Below are 20,930 nucleotides of genomic sequence, written 5' to 3' on the forward strand. Positions count from 1 at the left end.
TGTTAGAAATACAGATTCTCCAGCCCCATCGCAGACCTACTGAATCAGTAACAGCATTTTAACAAAATTCCTAGACAATTCATATATCCAGCTTTTACTACATCTTCACTCTCTTGCTAAACTTGAAGTGTCACAAAGTAAGCTTCCCAGATTTTGCAAATAAAAGTAATGGCTTCCAATACAATTTGAAAACAATGAACGCTTTTTTAGTATATCTCAATGCTTCATGGGACATGCTTACATGTGAAATATATATCCATTGTTTATCTGAAATTTAAATTATACTGGGCTCTCTGTAACTACTCAATGTTTGTTTAAGGAATAGACAGTGAGCCTCTTGAGAACAGGAGTTTCTCTGGTTTTTACTTATGGCTGTATATTCCCAGGGACTAACGTAGTACCCGGCACACAATAAAGGACCAATAAATATTTCTTAAATGAATGCATGAATATATCAAGAGCAACCTTCCAATTATGAGCTGGGTTGTGTGTACATATTTTAATAAAAACTGAATATTTTTCTAGTAATTAAAAAAAAACAGATTGTTTAGAAAGCTTCTATTCGTACACTTTTTCACGTTTTAGCTGGCAGAGTTGAGGGCTTGATGGGAACATAATCAAGGGCTCAGAATGTACTCGTCGCAGACTGGGTCCATATGCTCACTTGTGGAGAAAGAATCCTATACTCAGGATGCGGACAAGCCTGCAGCAGGCGGCGGTAGGTGACTCCTCCCCCCTCCCAAGCCGTCCAGCCTCCCGCGCACGCGCACAGCCGCGTGCCGACCCCACGGGCCGGTTAGAGGGAGGCGGGGCTCCCGGGGCGCGTGCGCGGCGGCCTGGGCTGCGGGCCCCTCCCTTGGCGGGGGCGCGCGGCGCGGAGGACCGCACGGAAAGGGGGAAGTCAGGTGGCCGCTGCCGCCGCCGCCGCCACCGCGGTTTGTCGCCAGAAGGAAAATGGCGGATCTGGAGGAGCAGTTGTCTGATGAGGAGAAGGTAAGCGCTGCGGAGGCGGCGGAGTCCGTCGTGGGGGAGCCAGTAGAACCCCGGCGTATCAGCCCGGAGTATGGCCGCCGGGGAAGGGCATTGGTCTGTGCCCTCGGCTGCCCTTCCTCCTCTTCTCCTCGCTGCGCCCTAGTGCCTGCCCCTGTCAGTCACCCGAGGCCCCGCGCGGGGGCAGGTCTCTGCCAGGCCTGCTCGCTCCGCTCCTTGTAGGGTGTGTGCTCTGAAAATAGGAAGTGGGAGCCGGGCGGCGGCGCCTGGCGCGGCGGGCGGGCGGGCGGGGGCGGGGGGCGCGGAGGGCGGCGGCCGCTGGGGACCCTCTCGTTCCGCCTGGGCCGCGGGGCCCTGCGCGGGGTCTGGGGACTGCAGAGGGGTCCGGTCCCGGCCTGGGAGCGGCCCAAGGGCGGTGCTCAGCCCGATGGCCTGGCCGGAGACTGTAGCCGGGGTGAGGGGTAAGGGGAAAAAATCGCTTAGGAAGCAGACCTTCGCTTCTCCCTTTTACTCCCTCCTCACAGAAACAGAATGCTTCCTTTTCTGGTTCTCTACGCTTTTTTCCTTTCGCGGTGGAAGTCTCCCTCCCTCCCTCCCTCCCCCTCTCCTTTTTTTTTTTTTTCTTTCTTTCTTTTTTCGGCTTTAGCTGTAGGCTTTGCAGCTCCCGTGTTCCCTGGGAGGCAGCGGAGTTGCTCACAAAAAGACCCCCTCCCCATAGTTGTTTTCGGCCAGGGTTGGCACTAGCCCCTCTGGGGGCCGATTTGGTGGCGCTCCACGGTCCTGCTAGGACTTCTGAAGAGGAGATTGTGCAACTCCTTTTGCTGTATCTTAGATGCGATGACAGCCGTGAAACCAGATGAACGACTTAAATTCTCAGGCATTTAAAATAAGAAATCTGATCATAGAACTAGTTCTCTTATTCTCCTTTTCCCTTGGCTACCGTGAGGGCCCATTCCCGTGGGAAGAGGGGGACCCTACTACTTTTAAGTATTTTCCGGGAAGGACTTTGACGTTTCACAAACTCAGAAGTGACTGACACATAATCTGTGAATAAGATGGTTACAGTTTTCGAAGTGTCCACTCTTAATTTCACAGTATTCATTTTTTTTTTTTTTTAAGTTCCAAAGCAGTACATCCATGTATGAAACACACCTTATGGTGTTTAAGAAATCCTAATGTAAGCCTAAGGATATTTTCAATTGGAACTTTCTGCTCCAAGTGTTTTTATATCCTGTGATGTGATATAAACTTGCACCGAAATGTAATGTTTTATTGCCTTCCCGATATGAATGTGCCAAAGTCGGCCTCATCTTCAATTTTGGAAATCCTTTTTTTTCCTTTGTGCTCTTTGGTGAAAATGGTAAGAAAATAACAAGATGGGGAGAACTACAAGATTCTCCATAATTCACAGACCTGGTAGGAAGATCCTTGTATATACAACAGTTGCTGTGTAGTGTTCACATGTGTTACATTGGTAAATAACTGAGTTGGTAACAGAAAATGTACTCAGTCGCGTGCAGACACGTTTAAAACAGTGCTAAAAAGTTTTTAAAGGGATTGTCATGTTTTTATTCTACCTTTCTTAAGTAGTTATTAGTAGTTTAAGTGGCTGGAATCTGGCTGAGGAGAGAGTACTCAGTATGAGAGTTAATATAGTCTTGCCCTGTGTTGTAAAGGCCTAAAATAGCAATTTTTTTTTCAAATTGAGATGACAGGGTTCCTCATTATCTGGCATTCTCAGGGCACTAAACTCTGTAAAGGGGGAGGGGGAGGGTGTCTTATTCTCCAATCTTACCGGTTGAAAATTAAAATTTGAAGGAATTTGGTGTTTCTGTTTTTATTTCGAGTTTTGTAAGACAATTCTGTAGATATTTTCATATGTATTTCATTGCCATATTTAGTAATTTAAGAAGGCTGACTAAACTTCTGGGTTAAATTCAAGTAACTGGTGAAGTGAAATTCTAACACTCTTGCCACTTTAGTTATCTGAAATTTCTTTTAATCTTTTGGGAGTGGGTTGGGTATAGAATCAGAAATAGAATTTTAAAAGGTGGTATTTTTAAACTGATATTTAAATCATGTTACTTTTTCTGCCCCCTTGTTTGTAATTTTCAAAAATAAGCTTTTAATGCTTTTAAGCTGTTGGAATTTCCATTATTGGTTGAAGAGCTGAAGAAGTGAAGCTGTTAACTTACATAGTACCCATACTTTGTATCTGGTGGCTCAGAGAATACATTTGTTAATATGTTGTAAGGTTGAGGTAGGTTTTATTATTACAGTTTCACAGATAAGTAAAATAAGGTTTCAGAAGCTTTAAGTGATTCACCTGAGGACACCTAGGTAAGAAGTGGCAGAGGTGGTATTTAGTCCTGTTTGTCTGAATCCAAAGTTGGTGCTCTTGTGACATTATGCTCCTTTAACAGTTGATAATAGGACCCTTTTCTGGGTTTATCTTTGTTTTTAATTTGTTGATAGCTTATATTGAAAAAGGAGAAACAATAGTTCTTTTTGTTTTTAGTAAAAATTGTAAATACCTAACATTAAATAGTGTCGGGTTCTAAATTTAATTTGTGTTTGATAATTTTGGAACAAAGTTTATTATTGTTTAACACATTGAAAAATTTTACGCTACTGGTATAGTTTCATATATGCTCTAAGGTAGGAAGCATTTTAGAAATTAATCTAGAGTAACATCTTTCCATGCTTTGTGAGGATACCACTATGAAATTTAATAACCTTTTCACCTTTGGCCACTAGGTTAATAGGAAATAATATTATCTGAAGAAGCACAGTGAAGTTCTTTAAAGTTACTCATTTATTGTAGCAGTCCCACAGATCTTTTTACGTAGTTTAGAAACTAGGCCAAAAACAGTTTATGTTTTCCATTCCTGGGGTCAGCTGCATTGTACAGTAAAGCAATTCTGTGAATTTTAAATTGTATGAAATTGTGATATAAGGCTGAAAGCAGAAGCATTATTCCATTTCACACCCCTTCTTACAGAGGGAAGTCACTGAAGCTCTAGAAGGAAGACACTTAGAAGTTATTGGTTGGAAAGGATCTTTTTGGGTTTTTTTCCCTATAACCCCTCCTACCTTTCCCTGGTGATAAGAGTGATCCATTTCCATACCTTTATCTTTTATATCTTTGTGAATGTGTCTCAAGTACATAGCTCAGCCCTGACTTCTCTTTTGAGCGCTGGTCACACATTTTTATTGGCTGGTCCTTTTCACAGGAGACTGTTAATGAGATGTGTTCAAATGGAACCTTCCTAAAAGTAAATTCATAAACTCCCTCCTTCCCCCTACACAAAGTGGGGCAGAAATCTGTCTCTTCCTGCTCATTTTTCTCTTTATTTCTCTGTTTCCATTATTCTAGTCATCCGGGTTTTTTTTTGTTTGTTTGTTTTTTTTTAAGATTTTATTTATTTGACAGATAGCAAGAGAGGGAACACAAGCAGGGGGAGTGGGAGAGGGAGAAGCAGGCTCTCTGCTGAGCGGAGCCCGATGTGGGGCTCCATCGCAGGACCCTGGGATCATGACCTGAGCTGAAGGCAGATGCTTAACAACTAAGCCACCCAGGCGCCCCGTCATCTAGGTTTTTAACTGCAGCTTTATTTTAACTTCTGTCTCCTTGAGCTCTCTACCGTACAGTCTGTTTCTGAATCTTGTCAGTCCTATCATCAAAATGTGTCTTATGCAAATAATTTAATTCTTGCTTGAAAAGGTAATCCATTTATATTTTTAGTTTATTACCTCTCAGTTGACCAGGCTATTAAATTAATTGTTGTTATTTATGTTATTAACTATTGTTTAGTACAAAATTTTACTGTATGAACAGAATGCAAATTGATTGTACCTGTCTGTGATTACACAGTTAAGGAAGAAATAAAGCCAGGGGAGGAAAAGTAGGGTCAGAAGAATGTCTCGCAGCTGGTCTTTCCCTTGTATTTGCCACTGCTAGGCTTTGTTATAAACTCTCTAGACTAATTTCTCCAATTTCCTGTACCTAAGCCATGTTTTAATAAGTTGTTTTTGTACTCCCAAACTTTTAGTTGCTGGATCCTCCATTGCCTTTACAAGGAAGCCCAACTCTTGAAAATTGTATTCTTGGTCTTGTATTCCATTCTTACCTAAATATTTCTGACTCTGATACATACACTGTTATTTAATCATGCTGTGAATTGAAAGAGACCTACATGCTAGTCCATGTCTAGTGCCTTGGGTAAAGTATGTAACCTCTCAGCCTCAGTTTCCTCTGAAATATGGGGATGCGTGTCAATGGTATCTGGCATGTAGTAAACACACAGTAAATTGTTTTTTTTTTTTTTTTTCCTGCTGATGACCTCTTATCCACTTTGAGTGTTGGAACTGCTTCCTGGTCTATCCTCTTTTTTGAAAGATGAAAATCTTACTCATCCCTCAAGATTTATCTCAGATCGCTATAACATATTGTTAGTATATTTAAAGATTTTATTTATTTATTTGATAGAGAGCACAAGCAGTCTCTGCTGAGCAGAGAGCCTGACGTGGGGCTTGATCCCAGGACCCTGGGATAATGACTTGAGTGGAAGGCAGACGCTTAACCCACTGAGCCACCCAGGTGCCCCAACATACCGTTAGTGTTAATGCAGTTTTGCATAGTAGTTATCTGCTTAACTGCCTTTTTTTTCTCTTGTTCAATTGGAATTCCTACATGCAGAAATAATATCTTTAGCATCTGTCATTACGTTGCATGTGGTGAATAGAATGGTTCAATGAGTGAATGAACAAAGGAATCGTGAATTCACAAAATTAAAAAATAGTTTTATGAAGAGTAGAAATAGCATATGGGGTGCCTGGGTGGCACAGTTGGTTAAGCATCTGACTCTCGTGGTCCACTCAGGTCGTGATCGCAGGGTCCTGAGATTGAGCTTGGCTCCTTGCTCAGCGGGGAGTCTGGGATTCTCCCTGCCTCTCCCCCTCCTGCTTGTGCGCTCTCTCTCTCTCTCTCTCTCTCTAGAATTAATTTAAAAAAATAAATAAATCTTTTTTTTTTTAAGTCAAATATGAAGTAAAGTTTTTGAGGGAAAATTTAGTGTACCTGAATTTTCATTTCTAAACAGTGCTTTAGCTTTTAAAGATTTAGATAATCGAATGAAATTTTTGGTGCTCTTTGAAGTACAGGTGGTGATATTGGCTATGGTTCAGATCATCTATGCATGCTAAATATTCTTCATAAGTAGTTTATATAGTTCTCCCTCACTACACAATCATAATTTGGTTTCAGAAATTTTGCTCTTATTTGAAAGTAATGTAAGTTGCCATCATAATTAATGTAAAATTTATAGTGTTCTTATTAACCAAAAAGTAAACTAAGCTATTAATGTGGAAAATATTCATTCCTAATTTCATTCTGTAGATGAATGAATTCTGTCATTGCACCAATAAAATATAAAAATTCCTACAGCAAGCAGAAACCTGAAAGTTGCTGTACCATTAGTGGAGTTTTTCAGACTTCACACATTAAAGCAAATTAGTAGTACTTGTTCAGTGCTTTTGGGAGCCATTTCTACATAAAATAAGGATAGTTAGATACATAGAACATTGCATTTTAGTGTGAAAACATGGGATATAAAAACACTTAGAGCAGAGTGCAAAGTAATTTTTTAAAGTTGAAAAGCATGATGGGAGAATTTGACATACGGTTCTGTGCTCTGACCTAAAAGCCTAATTGCCTGAAGCAGTAACTTACTGCAAAAGATTATTGCACGTCAGAAAAAACTAGGGGTTCCATAGAACCATCTATAGTTGTCAAAAGAGAATTTCACAAATTTTTTTTTGAAGGTTAGATGTACAATCTTTACATTCTTTCTCTTATGACATTTATTTACATGTTTCACTGTGAACCTAGTGATAGAACTTTCCTTACACATTTTAGTTCACTGTGTTTCTATAAACAGGGAATGTAATTTTCAAAAACTACCTCTACATTTATTCCTTTACCAAATATATCATACTTCATTTATTTCAGTACCCATAATTTTCCCTATTTTAAGATCTCTGGAATCAGGCTGCATTGTACAATTAATGGCTTATGATATTAATCAGTAGCATTTTCCCTTTTTTAGTGGTACATTAAATTATGCCCCTTACATTGATTGTGAATCAAGATAAACAAGGATATAATGCAACAACTAACAACCTAAAATCTTAGCATGAGTGGGTTTGGGAAGGGAGTTTTGTATGGCATTTCCTCATTCTATATAATGTGTCTAATGTGGGTCAGCACCAGAAGGGCCCTGCTCAGTGAAGTCACATAGAGTTTCAGGCTGTTGGAGGAGTTCATTGTAAGCTTGGGCTTTTTGATGTGTTATGGGTACACAGAGGAATATTATTCAGCCATGAACAAAGATAGTATCTTGCCATTTATGACAACATGGAAAGACCTTGAACACATTATGCTAATAAGTGAGGTAAGTCAGAGAAAGACAAGTACTGTATGATATCACTTACACGTGAAATCTAAAAAAGCCAAACCTGTTTAAAAAAAAACCATCAAAAAACAGAAGTTGGGGGGATAATATTGATGGTATTTAAGGGTACAAATTTGTAATAAGTAGTACATAAGCCACAGAGATGTAACATACAGTATAAGGAATATAGACAGTAATATATATAATGTATATACTATAATGATGTAAAGTAGTAATGGTAAGTATTGCTTCAATGGCAGTCATATTACAATATATGTATGTATCAAAGTAACATGCTGTACACCTTAAATTTACAAAATGTAGCATGTTATATTTATCAAAACAAAAATCTTAAGCTTTTTTCCTCAGTCCTGGCAGCAGTGGGAAGGAAATGTGAATAGCAAGCACACTGGTTTTTATTTTTCTTTTTAAAAATTTTATTTATTTATTTATTATGGCGGGGGAGGGGACGGGGAAGAGGGCGAGAGAGAATCTTAAGCAGGGCTCTATCTCACAACCCAGACAGAGATCATGACCTGAGCCAAAATCAGGAGTCAGATACTTAACCAGCTGAGCCACCCAGGTGCTCCAACACACTGGTTTTTGAAGTTTTCCCTCCCCCACCACACATACATTTAGAGATCACTACACTTCTGCCCGGGTTTCAGTTAGCTGAAGCAAGTTTCATCTGTAAACCTAATTTCAGAGGGGCTCAGGGGAGGAAACGAGAACTGCAGTGTTTGTGAGTAGCAGTAATAATACCATAGAGTAGGTTTTAGACTCACTGAAGGTTGGTGATTTGATCACCTGTTTGGTAGACACAAGGTTAAGATTATAGATTCATAGATACATTATATATATATATATATACATATATATGGTACAGCATCAAAAAGTAGTCAGTTCATGGAAATTCAGAAGACAGAAAAATTACTTCTGCCTAGGAGGATGGTAGACATCAGTTGGGGTGCAAGCTCATGCCAGAGACCACACCACAGGCAGAAAAAATAGGAAACTGGGAACAAAACAGTGTATGAGTTACATCAGGTACTTTGCAAGTAAGATGCAAAGATGAACTGTGCTGTTAAATAGCACAGGGTTTCTTAACCTCAACATTTTTTTTTTTTAAAGATTTTATTTATTTATTTGACAGAGAAAGACAGCCAGAGAGGGAACACAAGCAGGCGGAGTGGGAGAGGGAGAAGCAGGCTTCCCGCCGAGCAGGGAGCCCGACGCGGGGCTCGATCCCAGGACCCCGGGATCATGACCCGAGCCGAAGGCAGACGCTTAACGACTGAGCCACCCAGGCCCCCCTAACCTCAACATTATTGACATTTGGGGCCGGATAACATGAGGGCTGTCCTGTGCATTGTAGGATGTTTAATAGCATCCTTGGCCCATTTGGTGCCAGTAGCACCCCCTTCCCTCCAGTCATGGTAATCAGAATGTTTTCCTGTAGGACGGAATTGTCCTTGGTTGAGAGCCATGGGGTCTAGACAGATTGGAGCTAGTAAGAACGGTGGGAACCTGAGTTAGGTGTTAAGACCTGGCTTAAAGTAGTTTCACAGGACATGAAGAAGAAAATGATTGCTAACAGATTTCAGAGTTGGAATCAACAGAACTTGGTAAATGAATGTAGGGGAAATGGGAGAATCAGGATAACTCTGAATGTTAAAATCTGGGTAACTGGGAAGTGGTACCACCACTAACAACTAGGGGATTCAGGAAGAAGATGGATAGCTGGGAGGAATAATGTTGAGTTTGATTTGAGTTATACTGAGTCTGAGATGCTAGCAGAATATCTGTTTGAACATGCCTAGATGATAGGGAAATGTAGAAATGGAGCTTGGAAAGAATGGTCAGGCCCAGAGATTTTATATAGATTTGGGAATATTCCTTTGTGGGTTAAAGCCACAAGATGGGATAAGACTTTTAGGAGAAGCTTGGACATAGCAAAGAGGAGAGGTCAGAGAGCATATACTTTTGGCTATACTATTATTTAGAAAATAAAAGGAGAGGAAAAGGTGCGGGATGATTCTTGAAGTAGAAGTGCATGTAGCACGGAGTATGTGCTCATTTCACAGAACTTGAAGAGAATTTCCAGAAGGAGCAGTACCAGTATTGCAGAGATTAAAAGGAATATAGGTTTGAGAAAAGCCTTTGTACCTAAGGTACAGGGATAAGAAACAGATTTTATCTACTGTATGCCACTATCTATACTACATTAATCTCTCAATTTTCAGAGTAATTTTGTTACTATCTCCATTTTATAGGGGAAAACTAGTGGAGATAAGTGGGGGACGGAAGATCATTGGTGGCCTTTTTTTTTCTAAGTTTTTATTTAAACTCAAGTTGTTAACATAAGGTCTAGTTTTAGTTTCAGATGTACAATATAGTGATTTCATACTAACATACAACACACAGTGCTTACCACAAATGCACTCCTAATCCCCATCACTTATTTAACCCATCTCTCCACCCACCTTGCTTCTGGTAACCATCAGTTTGTTCTCTATAGTTAAGAGTCTGTTTCCTGGTTTGCCTCTCTCTGTTTCTCTTTGCTCATTTGTTTTGTTGCTTATATTCCACATGATTTAAGTCATATGGTATTTGTTTTTCTCTGACCTATTTTGCTTAGCATAATATTTTCTAGCTCCATCCATGTCATTGCAAGTGGCAAGATTTCATTCTTTTTATGGCTGAATAATATTCCATTTATACATATATATCTTCTTTATCCATTTGTCAATCTATTGGACACTTGGGCTGTTTTCATAATTTGGCTATTGTAGATAATGCTACTATAAACATAGGGGTGCATGTATCCCTTTGAGTTAGTGTTTTTGTTTTCTTTGGATAAATACCCAGTAGTACAACTGCTGGTAAAGGGTAGTTCTATTTTTAAATTTTTGGGGAAACTCCATATTGCTTTCTACAGTGGCTACACCAGTTTACATTCCCACCAACAATGCACATCCGCATCCTTGCCAACACCTGTTGTTTCTTGTGTTATTTTAGACATTTTGACAGGTGTGTGGTGATATCTCATTATTGTTTTGATTTGCATTTCCCTAATGAAGAGTGAGGTTGAGCATCCTTTTGTGTGTCTACTGGCCATCTGTATGTTTTCTTGGGGAAAATATCTGTTCATGTCTTCTGCCCATTTTTTGGATTATTCATTTTATGAGTGTTGAGTTTTATAAGTTGTTTATGTATTGTGGATACTAGCCCTTTATCAGATATGTCATTTGCAGATATCTCCTCCCATTTTGTAGGTTGCCTTTTAGTTTTGTTGATTGTTTGCTTTGCTCTGCAGAAGCTTTTTTTTTTTTTTTTAAAGATTTTATTTATTTATTTGAGAGAGAATGAGAGACAGAGAGCATGAGAGGGAGGAGGGTCAGAGGGAGAAGCAGACTCCCTGCCGAGCAGGGAGCCCGATGCGGGACTCGATCCTGGGATTCCAGGATCATGACCTGAGCCGAAGGCAGTCGCTTAACCAACTGAGCCACCCAGGCGCCCGCTCTGCAGAAGCTTTTTATGTTGATGTCCCAATAGTTTATTTTTGCTTTTGTTTCCCTTGCCTCAGGAGACCTATCTAGAAAGAAGTTGTTAGAGCCGATATCAAAGAAGTTGCTGCCTGTGTTCTCTTCTAGGATTTTTATGGTTTCTGGTCTCACATTTAGGTCTTTAATCCATTTTGAGTTTATTTTTGTGTATGGTGTAAGAAAGTGGTCCAGTTTCATTCTTTTGCATGTTGTTGTCCAGTATTTCCAACACCATTTGTTGAAAAGACTTTTTCTCACTGGATATCCTTTGTCAAAGATTAATTGACCATAATTGTGGGTTCATTTCTGGGTTTTTTATTCTGGGTTCATTGTTTTTGTGCCAGTACCATACTGTTTTGATTACTGCAGCTTTGTAATATAACTTGAAGTCCGGAATTGTGATTCCTCCAGCTTTGCTTTTCAAGATTGCTTTGGCTATTTGGGATCTTTTGTGGTTCCAAACAAATTTTAGGATTGTTTGTTCTAGCTCTGTGAAAAATGCTGTCGGTATTTTGATAGGGATTGCATTAAAGGTTTAGGTTGCTTTGTGTGGTATAGAAATTTTAACAGTATTTGTTCTTCCAATCCGTGAGCGTGGAATGTCTCTCAATTTCTTTGTGTCATCTTCAATTTCATCATTGTTTTTAGATTTTATTTATTTATTTTAGAGAGAGAGAGAGCACATGCGTGAGGTTGGGGGAGGAGCAAGGGGGAGGGAGAGGAAAGAATCTCAAGCAGCCTCCGCACTAATCGAGGAGCCTGACGGGTTTTTTTTTTAAGACTTTTTCAGGCAGGGACGCCTGGGTGGTTCAGTCGTTGAGCGTCTGCCTTCATCTCAGGTCATGAACCCAGGGTCCTGGGATCGAGCCCCACATCGGGCTCCCTGATCGGCGGGAAGCCTGCTTCTCCCTCTCCCACTCCCCCTGCTGTGTTCCCTCTCTCGCTGTCTCTCTCTCTCAAATAAATAAATAAAATCTTAAAAAAAAAAAAAAAGACTTTTTCAGGCAGTCTTAAAATCTCCTGGAACTAAAGTTTTACCTTAGTGTTTTGGTTTTTTTTTTAAAGATTTTATTTATTTATTTGACAGAGACAGAGAGAGAGGGAATACAAGCGGGGGGGTGGGGGGTGGGAGAGGGAGAAGCAGGCTCCCCGCAGAGCAGGGAGCCTGATGCGGGGCTCGATCCCAGGACCCTGGGACCATGACCTGAGCCGAAGGCAGCCGCTTAACGGCTGAACCACCCAAGAACCCCTACCTTAGTGTTTTTAAAATTTTTGCCAATTTACTACATCCAGCAAAAGCATCAGGAAAATCTGGAGGATTCGTAGACATAGGTTGTTGAATTAACATTAATTTTGCCAGTGATTTCTGTAAATTGTGGCAACAGTTACTTGTAGTAAACTCTCCCACTCTGTGCTATCTTCATATTCTAGCAGATAATCATAAAGCTGAAGTAGCACTGCCAAATGCTCACCTCTTCCAATAATAGACACATCTTAAACAGGCAACATAGGCCAGAGGGATCTAGTCGCCTCTCTCTGGCATTTCACCATGAAGCTTGGCTTTGCTTGAGAAGGGGGCACTCTAGCACTAAGGCAGAGTGACAGAATTGAGGACTGCAAGGCAGAAAGAAGCTACTTGTGGAGTTTATGTACATCCAGTTCTCCCTCCTTTTGTCTCCTTTCCGGAGAAGTTTTTCAGTCTTATTCCACAGTGTAGGTGTAAGATAAGATTGCAGTTGATAAGATTGCAGTCGAGGAAGCATAGGATGGTATAAACACTTGATGTGTTGTATTAAGTAATCTTTCTGATCACCCAAGACCAAGAGCAACAATTCAGTACTCTATTTAATATTTATCTGGATGGTCAGTGCATGCCATGATACCAAGGATTTTGATGATAGCTTCTTATACCAGATGTGCCTTGTATTCTCTTTACATTTGTTGCAACACTGAAAGAACCAAGGAATTGAGAACTTCTGTAGAAAAGTAAGGCACCACTGCTCCACAGTATTGAGCCACAAGTAGTCATCTTTCTGGATATTGTGACTAATCTCTTCCCATCCCTGTGGTAAATGTTTGGTTTCTACACATGTTGGTCCAACATGATGTGCAAATGGCACACAACTCATCAGTATTATTTGCTTTGCTTATCATCTGGCCTCTTGATCAAATTGAAAAGTGTATGGAGAAACTGATTTCTTTCTGTAGGCTCAGAGTGTAGGCCTGCTCTACAGAGTAGGAAGGGCATCATCAGCTCTGCTCTTGCCTGCAGCACACGAGGAACAGTTTATGACGGGCAGCATCCCAGCATTAACATACTTTTTTTACTGTCTGCAATCTGAGATACCTCTGATCCTAAATGACTACCTGCCAACATTCACAAAGAGAAAGTAGTGCTCGGTAGAAAAAAGCAGGAGACAGTTTTCTATGTTTATCAAGATGAATTGTAACTGAATTGTGTCCACTTTCTTCAGGCATTTGTGAGTATTCTGATCCAGAGAAGGTTGAACAGAGTCTCAAAAGAGTACCAGGATGGCACAGTGTTCATTTTTGAGGAAGTCCATTTGACTTTCAGGTCTTCTAATTTGCTCTATGAAAGACCATTTCTCACTATTTAATGAACTAATTTAATAGGGAAACTGGCAAAGAGTTCTTCATAGGCCACACAGTAGAAAAGAGTAGAGGAACATTGCCTAAAATTGTGGAAGAGTTTCTAATTCATCTTCCACTCCACTAAACACACCCACAGGACTTTTCCCAGTTATTTGATCACTCAGTAGAGTTGCAGTAAGTCTGGAGGTTTTGAGATGTTTAATCTATGTCACCTATAATTCAAAATCCTGATCATTATTTTCAGCTTTTATCTGTTAGTTTATCGTTATTCTTAGATAAAAATTTATTTACTAAGAATTTTAGAGCTCTTTTTTCAAGAGGTTTGATTAGCTCCTGAATTTCAGGACTTGATTGTAAATTTTTTTTTGTTCCCGTAAAGGAACTTTGTTTTCTTCAGCCTTTGTCAGGTTGGCTCAGACCTTTCCTTTTTTTTTAACGTTCTAGGTACAACTGTCAACCTTTCCTTCCTCCCTTCAAATACATGGGAGGATAGGAAACTAGATAACCACAGTTGTATATTTATGTCTGAAATAAAAATAAAGATCTTTGAAGAATCTCTCTCTTGCCCTTCTAAGTTTTGGACTATATATCAACTTATTTGCTTGCTTGCTTAAAATACATTTTTTAAATAACTGAGTTCCTTGCTTCTTAGTTCTCTCAGTTACATATCTTAATTTGAGCTTCCCAGATCTTACTTTATTCTCCTCCTCTTCATTCTGTTGGTGAGGGAGGGGCACCTGTACCTTAGGATTATGTGGGTGGTTGAATACACAGCACCTGACACGAGACAGATGAGATGAACAGCAGTTTATTTATTTATTTATTTATTTATTTTTAAAGATTTTATTTATTTGAGAGAGAGAATGAGATAGAGAGAGCACATGAGAGGGGGGAGGGTCAGAGGGAGAAGCAGACTCCCTGCTGAGCAGGGAGCCTGATGCGGGGCTCGATCCAGGGACTCCAGGATCATGACCTGAGCCGAAGGCAGTCGCTTAACCAACTGAGCCACCCAGGCGCCCGAACAGCAGTTTATTTTAATCACATATACTCAACAGCCCAGGAGAGAGGGACACCTCACACAATGTAGGGCCACTTGGAGGTTGCACTTGGAACAGAGTGAACAAGCAGAGGCCATGGAATGCAAGTTTTCTAGTATCAAGAGGGTGGAGTGATTCTTAGGTTGCCACAGGAAGATGTGATTGGCTTGTTTGAATAATTCTGCAGACTGGCAGGGAACTGGAGCCTGCTCCTCAGGAATAAGCAGGAACTGTGCCTCTTCCCTGTGATAAAGAAGGTTGTCTGACTAGGGGACCTTATCTGCAGGAGCAAAATGAGGATGGGAACTTGCAGTTAGGCCATTCAAGGCCTTCCTGGTTTTCCCCAGATGTCAAAGCACACATAATTTCAGGCCTTATACCACAGGTCTTTTTTTTTTTTTTTTTTTAAAGATTTTATTTATTTATTCATGACAGAGAGAGAGAGAGAGAGAGGCAGAGGGAGAAGTAGGCTCCCAAGGAGCAGGGAGCCTGATGCGGGACTCGATCCCAGGACCCTGAGATCGTGACCTGAGCTGTAGGCAGACGCTTAACCATCTGAGCCACCCAGGCACCCAGGCCTTATACCACAGGTCTTAATAATACTAACCCTTTATCAAAAGTATTTACTAATGATTGCTGTACTAAATAATATATCAAACATTTATTTTTTTAACGATTTTATGTATGTATTTGAGAGAGAGAACATGAGTGGAGGGAGGGGCAGAAGGAGAGGGAGAAGCAGTCTCCCCACTGAGCGGGGAGTCACATGCTTAACTGAGCCACCCAGGCGCCCCCCCAATTTTTTTTTTTTTAAGATTTTATTTATTTATTTGACAGAGAGAGACACAGCGAGAGAGGGAACACAAGCAGGGGGAGTGGGAGAGGGAGAACCAGGCTCCCCGCAGAGCAGGGAGCCCGATGCGGGACTCGATCCCAGGACCCTGGGATCATGACCTGAGCTGAAGGCAGTCGCTTAACCAACTGAGCCACCCAGGCGCCCCTCCAAAAATTTTTAATAGTATAATCTGATCTTTGAGTTTGCCTTTCTTTGTGATCTTTTCTTCTGATAACTTGCAAAGTTTAAGAAATTCTGCGGCTGTGTACAATTTTACCACAGTAGATAAAAGATGGCCAGATCATATGTATGCAGTGATGTGGAGGTATAGAAGACGAGGGTTCCTGTTTGAGAGACTGAATGGAGTGCTGAGGCTCCAGTATCGTGTATATGTGGGATGAGAAAAGGAGTGGTAGGCTGTAGGAGCTGGTACGTGGCAGAGTAAAAAAGGTAGTAGCTATTATTTGAGTGCTTACTCTGTGCCAAGCACTTTTCTAAGTGTATTATCTCATTTACTGCAAGTAAGGAAACTGAATTTAATTTGCTTATGGTCATACAGGTAGTAGGCGGTGGAGCTGTAATCTGAGTCCATACAGTCTTATTTTAGAATTTATGCTGTTAACAATTACGTTTTATAGCCTTCAGATATGGAAGAGCTTTATATGTTATGTTAAGGACTTTGGACTTTATTTTGTTGGCAGTGGGGGAACCGTTAGATGATCTTAAGCAGGAAAAAACATCAGCATTTGCATTGAAAAATATCAGTCTGGTTGTAGAATAGAAAATGAATTTTGAAAAAGATCATAAGACTAGAGGCAGGATTGCTGTTATAACAATGCTGAACAAAGTGGGTCTGAATGGAATGGAATCAAAGAAAGGGGGATTGGATTTGAGCAAGAGAGACAGACACTGATCATGTGCCTAAGGGAGAGAGGGGAAAGTGGAATGATTTCTAGGTGGTGCTGGTTAATTTTATAAAGAATAGAAGGGAGTAGGTTTAGGTGAGACAGTCTAAAGTATCTATGAGACATTTTGATGGAGATTTCTAGTAAATAAGTTATACTTAGAAAAATGCATCTTGATCTTGACAGTGTGGTGGATGTATAGACTTGAGAGCTGTTATTGGATGGGGATAATAGAAGTGGTGGAAGTAGGTGAGATTGCCTAGAGTTTTCTTTTTTCTCAGCCTGTCTTCTGAACCGTCATAGAAAGATGATGCTGTACTGGGAAGCAGCTCTATGAAAAGCCTTGGACTTCATTTGAACACTTCATTCAAATCCCAATTCTGGATCTCTGTTTTCTCTTTCATAAATTAAAAGTAATAGCTATCTCAGAGTAATTTCAGATAACATTTTATTTTCTCTAACAGAGGCAGGGGTTTTTAAAGTTTAAGAAATAATGGTATATTTCATCCCCTTAATTTCCCTATAAAAAATGGAAGTTTATAGAAGTTAAACAGATCAAAACTTGGGTACAGATCATTTGTCTTAGATAAAAGTGCAGATCTTGCACATTCCCACCATGTAGCTAGGAAACCAGCTTTTTCTCCAGTGTTGCTATCACTGGCGTTAGAGATGAAAAGAGTCAAATAGAGAGGGAAAGGATGATTTCCAAGTGAGGAAAAAGGATGTCGGTGTGTGGAAGTGAATGCACTGCAAACAACACAGAAATGCCTGGGCATATGCCACCCTTCCGTCACTATAGACACAAAGAAACTAACATGTAATGTGAAAATATCTGTGTTCCAGGGCTATTTTTAAGAATACTAGAGCCATACTAATACAGGTACACTTATTATCTTGTTGTTGCTAATAATATATAATATATATAATAATAGCTAATATTATATATTTACCCAAGTTTACATAGCTAATGAGTAGTGGAGATGAAAATCCAACCCAGTCAGTCTGACTCCAGAGAGTACTATACTGCTTCCTTATATTAGCATAAGTTTTTGTGGTTTGAGTATAGTTTATTTGAAAATTAAAAGTTTATATATAGAATTGTATTAGTGATAACTCCTAAAATGTTCATTTCATTGAAATACTACATTCCCTAAATGTTCTAAATAAATGAGAGTTTATTCTTGCTTATAGATTTATTCAATATATAATAACTATCTACTGAGCGCAGAGTATAGGGCAGGGGCAACAGGAATCCTGCCTTGAAGGGATATTGAATGTTTAGTTATTTAGCAAATATCTGAGAGCCTTCTATCTGCCAGGCACCATTCTGAGCACTCAGATACGGTAATATATAGGCAAAAGTCTGTTCCCTCTCTGATTTTCTTTTTCCTCTGAATTTCTTTTTCTTCCCAGACTAAATCAGTGCTAAACATTGAGGATTTTGGAAGCATAAGAGATGGAAAGTTAGCCACATTTTTTAAAAATAAATTCAGTAGGAGATTTTAGTATAATTTTTCGAGAACAAATTCTAACATATTTGCCTATGAGATGGTAGATACAACTGTAACATTTATATAATTTGGTGCAATGATTTAGAACTGAAGTGTTAAGGATTTTTACTTATTTTACCCTTTATTATTTTCTTGGTCAACCCTCTTCCATAGGACGTCATACTTCATCAATCCTTATCAGTCGAATCTTCCCTGCAAATAGAATCTATTTGATGAAAACTTTAGAGTTCAAAATGTAGACATTTCATTACTGTGGGATTTCTTAGGAAGGTGACTTCAGTTTATTCAGTGTGAGCATTGAGATTTCCTTCTTATAAATTGTCCACTGATAAAGGAGATGAGTCAAAATATTACCTGACCATAGTCCTCAGTGTAAGCAAAAATGTCCCAGTATTTTATTTTTAAAAGATTTATTTATCTATTTGAGAGAAAGAGCGTGCAAGTGCAGAAGGGAGGGGCAGAGGAAGAGGAAGAGAGAGTCCCAAGCCGACTCCACACTGAGTGTGGATCCCGACGTGGGGCTCCATCTCATGACCCTGAGATCACGACCTGAGCCAAAACCAAGAGTCGGGTGCTCAACCAACTGTGCCATCCAGGCACCCCAAAACCCCCAGTATTTTTTAAGAAGACTGAGACAGATGTCCTAGGTAGTATAGATTTATGCCAACATATTACTCTGTAATTCAGAATGAAAGCCTAAGGTTCCTAATTTTTTTTCTTTAAAATTTTACCTTTAACTTTTTTTTACTGGGGCACCAGAGTGGCTCAGATGGTTAAGCATCTGCCTTCGGGTCAGGTCATGATCCCAGAGTCCTGGGATCGAGCCCCACGTCGAGCTCCCTGTTCAGCGGGGAGTCTGCTTCTCCCTCTCCCTGTACTGCTTCCCCTGCTTGTACTCTCTTAGACTCTTTTTGTCGAATAAATAAACAGAATCTTTATTTATTTATTTTTTTAAAAGATTTTATTTATTTATTTGAGACAGAGAGAATGAGAAAGAGCACATGAGAGGGGGGAGGGTCCGAGGGAGAAGCAGACTCCCTGCCGAGCAGGGAGCCCGATGCGGGACTCGATCCCGGGACTCCATCCTGGGACTCCAGGATCATGACCTGAGCCGAAGGCAGTCGCTTAACCAACTGAGCCACCCAGGCGCCCCTAAACAGAATCTTTAAAAAAACTTTTTTTTACTGTATTTTCTCTTAAAAAAAAAAAGTAAGCAAAATGTTGGATAAATATATTTTGTGGATTTTTAGCAATAAAAATTAATGTTAAAGGTTTGGGATTCTTAATTAGAAAATAAGCAAATAATATCTCACTCATTAATTATCATGGTTACTAAAGTTTTTTTAAACCTTTTTAAAAAAATATTTTATTTAAGTAATCTCTACACCCAACATGGGACTCTGAGATCGAGTTGCACATTCCATCTACTGAGCCAGTCAGGTGCCCCTAAATTTTTATTTCAGTCACCTGTTACTCATCATGACAAGTGCATTCCTTAATTTCCATCACCTGTTTCACCCATCCCCTCACCCACCTTCCCTCTGGTAACCAGCCATCAGTTTTTTCCCTAGTTAAGAGGCTGTTTTTTTTTTCTCTCTCTCTGTCTCTTTTTTTTTCCGTTTGCTCATTTGTTTTGTTTCTTAAATTCCACATATGAGTGAAATCATGGTATTTGTCTTTCTGTGACTTATTTCACTTAGCATTGTACTCTCTAGTTCCATTCATGTTGTTGTAAATGGCAAGATTTCATTCTTTTTATGGCTGAGTACTAGTACATGGGTGTGTGTGTGTGTGTGTACACATCACACCTTCGTTATCCATTCATCAATCAGGGGATACTTGCGCCGCTTCCATAGTTTGGCTATTGCTGCTATAAACATACAGGTGCATGTATCCCTTTGAATTAGTGTTTTTGTATCCTTTGGGTAAATACCCAGAGTGCAAGTGCTGAATCGTAGGGGAGTTCTCTTTTTAACTTTTTGAGGAACCTCCAAACTGTTTTCCAGAGTGGCTGCACCAGTTTGCATTCCTACCAACAATGTAAGAGTGTTCCTTTTCTCCACATCCTTGCCAACACCTGTTGTTTCTTGTGTTATTAATTTTAGCCATTCTGACAGGTGTGAAGTGATATCTCATTGTAGTTTTGATTTGCATTCCCGATGACAAGTGATGATGAGCATCTTTTCATGTGTCTGTTGGCCATCTGTATGTCTGTGGTTACTAAGTTTTAAAGTTAACATTTTATGCATAATAAAAATAAGATATATACTGTCATATGTATGAGAGATTTAAAAAAAATTTTTTTAGTTGGGGGCGCCTGGGTGGCTCAGTTGGTTAAGCGACTGCCTTCGGCTCAGGTCATGATCCTGGAGTCCCTGGATCCAGTTCCGCATCGGGCTCCCTGCTCGGCAGGGAGTCTGCTTCTCCCTCTGACCCTCCTCCCTCTCATGCTCTCTGTCTCTCATTCTCTCTGTCTCAAATAAATAAATAAAATCTTTAAAAAAAAAAAAAAGAATTTTTTTAGTTGAGGTATAATTTGCCTGCCATAAAATGCACAAGTCTTAAATATTCAGTTCAGTGAATTTTCACAATATGTGTGCAACTACCATTCACTTAAAGAACATTTTCTGTCACTTCAGAAAGTTCCCTAATGCTTCTCTCTCTGATCAATCCCTGCATCCTTTGCCCAATCATACTTTAACTTTTATAATCATAGATTAATTTTCCCTGATTTTGGATGTCTTAGAATCACACAGTGTGTGTGTGTGTGTGTGTGTGTGTGTCTGGCTTCTTTCCACTCAACTTGTTTTTGAGATTTAGTCATGGTGTTGCTTGCATCAGTACCCCAGTTAATGTATCCATTTTCTTATTATTTTTTTAAGTTTTATTTATTTAAGTGATCTCTACAACCCAGCATGGGGCTTGAACTCAACCCTGAGATCAAGAGTCGCACACTCTTCCCACTGAGCCAACCAGCGCCTCCATTTTCCTCTTGATGGACATTTGGGGTTATTATGAATAAAGCTGCTTATGAACATTCTT

General features: G+C 39.9%; 1 protein-coding gene across 2 annotated transcripts in view; it reads left to right on the top strand.

Moving 5' to 3' along the window:
- Positions 1–908: 908 nt before the first annotated feature.
- The window catches only part of CAPZA2 (capping actin protein of muscle Z-line subunit alpha 2), a gene marked incomplete at its 5' end in the record, with an annotated part of 56,188 nt that continues 36,166 nt past the window's right edge, over positions 909–20,930 (top strand). For both annotated transcript variants that reach the window (XM_035020975.1, XM_035020976.1), the window contains 1 exon segment: positions 909–993. In XM_035020975.1, coding sequence (XP_034876866.1) covers positions 909–993 — 85 coding nt within the window.

Source organism: Mirounga leonina, unplaced genomic scaffold, assembly GCF_011800145.1.
Source record: "Mirounga leonina isolate KUSES-001 unplaced genomic scaffold, KU_Mleo_1.0 Mir_174, whole genome shotgun sequence".
Taxonomy (NCBI): Eukaryota; Metazoa; Chordata; class Mammalia; order Carnivora; family Phocidae; genus Mirounga; species Mirounga leonina.